Raw genomic sequence first — 1,950 nt, forward strand, 5'->3', positions numbered from 1 at the left:
TCATTAACATATGACATTTCATATAGGTATACATGTGGACAAAGAATACCTTGTGTGTGTGTGTGGGGGGTCAAGATGTGACCCCGTGAAGACTCCCCAAAGCTGGTGCCAGGAGTCTGGCGGTCCATCTAAACAAAAGGCTCTTATACTTAACCAGATACAGAGTAGGTGTCCTTCTATACCATAAATCAGTAAGAGCAGATATGACCTCTCTCCTGACCTTAAGTTGTATGTGCATGCCAGAGTGCTCTGGGAGGCACACAGAAAGATCAAACCTCTACCAACATGACATTGATTATGAGTAGATACTTCTAAGCATAAATGACAATCAACAATACAAATCTAACAGTGCCCAGTGAATGCTCACAATGCAGGGGGCACAAATTTAGTTGGTGATACCTACCTTGTCACAGGATCAGTGCTGTGCCAATTTGGTGCAATCATGGACAAACAGTATCCCACAGTTGTTTGTGTTTTTAAACCCATCTTGCACAGAGACAATTTTTGAAAAATGTATTGATAGCAGTGTTGAATATTCTTACACGGTGTAAAAAAAAAAAAAGAAGAAAAAAAACTATATTCTTTTTTCTTTTTTCTTTTTTTTTTTTTGTAGGTTTTGTTGTTCCATAACTGCGTGTCACTATTTTGATTCTTTGTCATCATAGGCAAAAGAAGGAAAAGCAAGCCAAAACCTCTGCACACCGATGACCTAAAAATAACCCACCCAAGGCCAACAAGTACAGATAAACCAGTTGTGATCCCTGTGGAAAAGACTTTTACCACTATGAAGCAAGCCAGAAGACACCAGCGCACCGATAGTGGGGACAGAAGCTTTAGATGTGATCGTTGTGGAAAGTCTTTTACTCATAATAGCAGCTTAAAAAGACATCAGCTCATCCATGCTGAAGTTAAACCCTTTAGCTGTGATCGGTGTGGAAAGTCTTTTTCTCAGCATCACAGTTTAAAAAAACATCAGCTCATCCACACTGGATTTAAACCATTCAGCTGTGAACAGTGTGGAAAGTCTTTCACTTCCAAAAGTAACTTAAAAGGACATCAGGTCATCCACACTGGAGTTAAACCATTCAGCTGCGACCAGTGTGGAAAGTCTTTCACTTCCAAAAGTAACTTAACAGCACATCAGCTCATCCACACTGGATTTAAACCATTCAGCTGTGAACAGTGTGGGAAGGCTTTTACTCAGGATGGAAGCTTAAAAAAACATCAGCTTATCCACTCTGGTGTTAAACCATTTAGCTGTAATCAGTGTGGAAAGGCTTTTACTCACAAAAGGAACTTTAAAGAACATCAGTTTATCCATGCTGGGGTTAAACCGTTCAGCTGTGATCAGTGTGGAAAGTCTTTTACTCGCAAAAGTCACTTAAAAGGACATCAGCTCCTCCATGCTGGAGTTAAACCTTTTAGGTGTGATCAGTGTGGAAACTGTTTTACTCACAAAAGTCACTTAAAAGAACATCAGCTTATCCATGCTGGAGTAAAACCTTTTAGGTGTGATCAGTGTGGAAACTGTTTTACTCACAAAAGTCACTTGAAACAACATCAGCTCATCCATGCTGGAATTAAACCATTCAGCTGCAATCAGTGTGGAAAGGCTTTTAATCGCAATAGTCACTTAAAACAACATCTGCTCATCCATGCTGGAGTTAAAGCATTCACCTGTGATCAGTGTGGAAAGTCTTTTACTCATAGAAGTCACTTAAAAGATCATCAGCTAATCCATGCTGGAGTTAAATCATTTGTCTGTGGCCAGTGTGGAAAATCTTTTACTCATATTAGTAATTTAAGAAAACATCAACTCATCCACACTGGAGTTAAAGCTTTTGTCTGTGGCCAGTGTGGAAAATCTTTTACTCATATTAGTAATTTAAGAAAACATCAACTCATCCACACTGGAGTCAAATAATTGTTTTGTGATCACTGTGGAGGCTT

General features: G+C 39.2%; 1 protein-coding gene across 1 annotated transcript in view; it reads left to right on the top strand.

The window, feature by feature from the left end:
- The first annotated feature begins 285 nt into the window (after positions 1 to 285).
- LOC113014276 (gastrula zinc finger protein XlCGF26.1-like) overlaps positions 286 to 1,950 on the top strand; it is a 1,787-nt gene continuing 122 nt past the window's right edge. The window contains exons 1-2 of the mRNA XM_026155699.1: positions 286 to 301; positions 666 to 1,950. The exon at positions 666 to 1,950 is cut by the window's right edge and continues 122 nt beyond it. Of these exons, the coding sequence (XP_026011484.1) occupies positions 286 to 301; positions 666 to 1,924 (1,275 nt within the window). The 3' untranslated portion in view covers positions 1,925 to 1,950. The remainder of the gene's footprint in view (positions 302 to 665) is intronic.

The sequence above is a fragment of the Astatotilapia calliptera genome, chromosome 3, assembly GCF_900246225.1.
Source record: "Astatotilapia calliptera chromosome 3, fAstCal1.2, whole genome shotgun sequence".
Lineage (NCBI taxonomy): Eukaryota > Metazoa > Chordata > Actinopteri > Cichliformes > Cichlidae > Astatotilapia > Astatotilapia calliptera.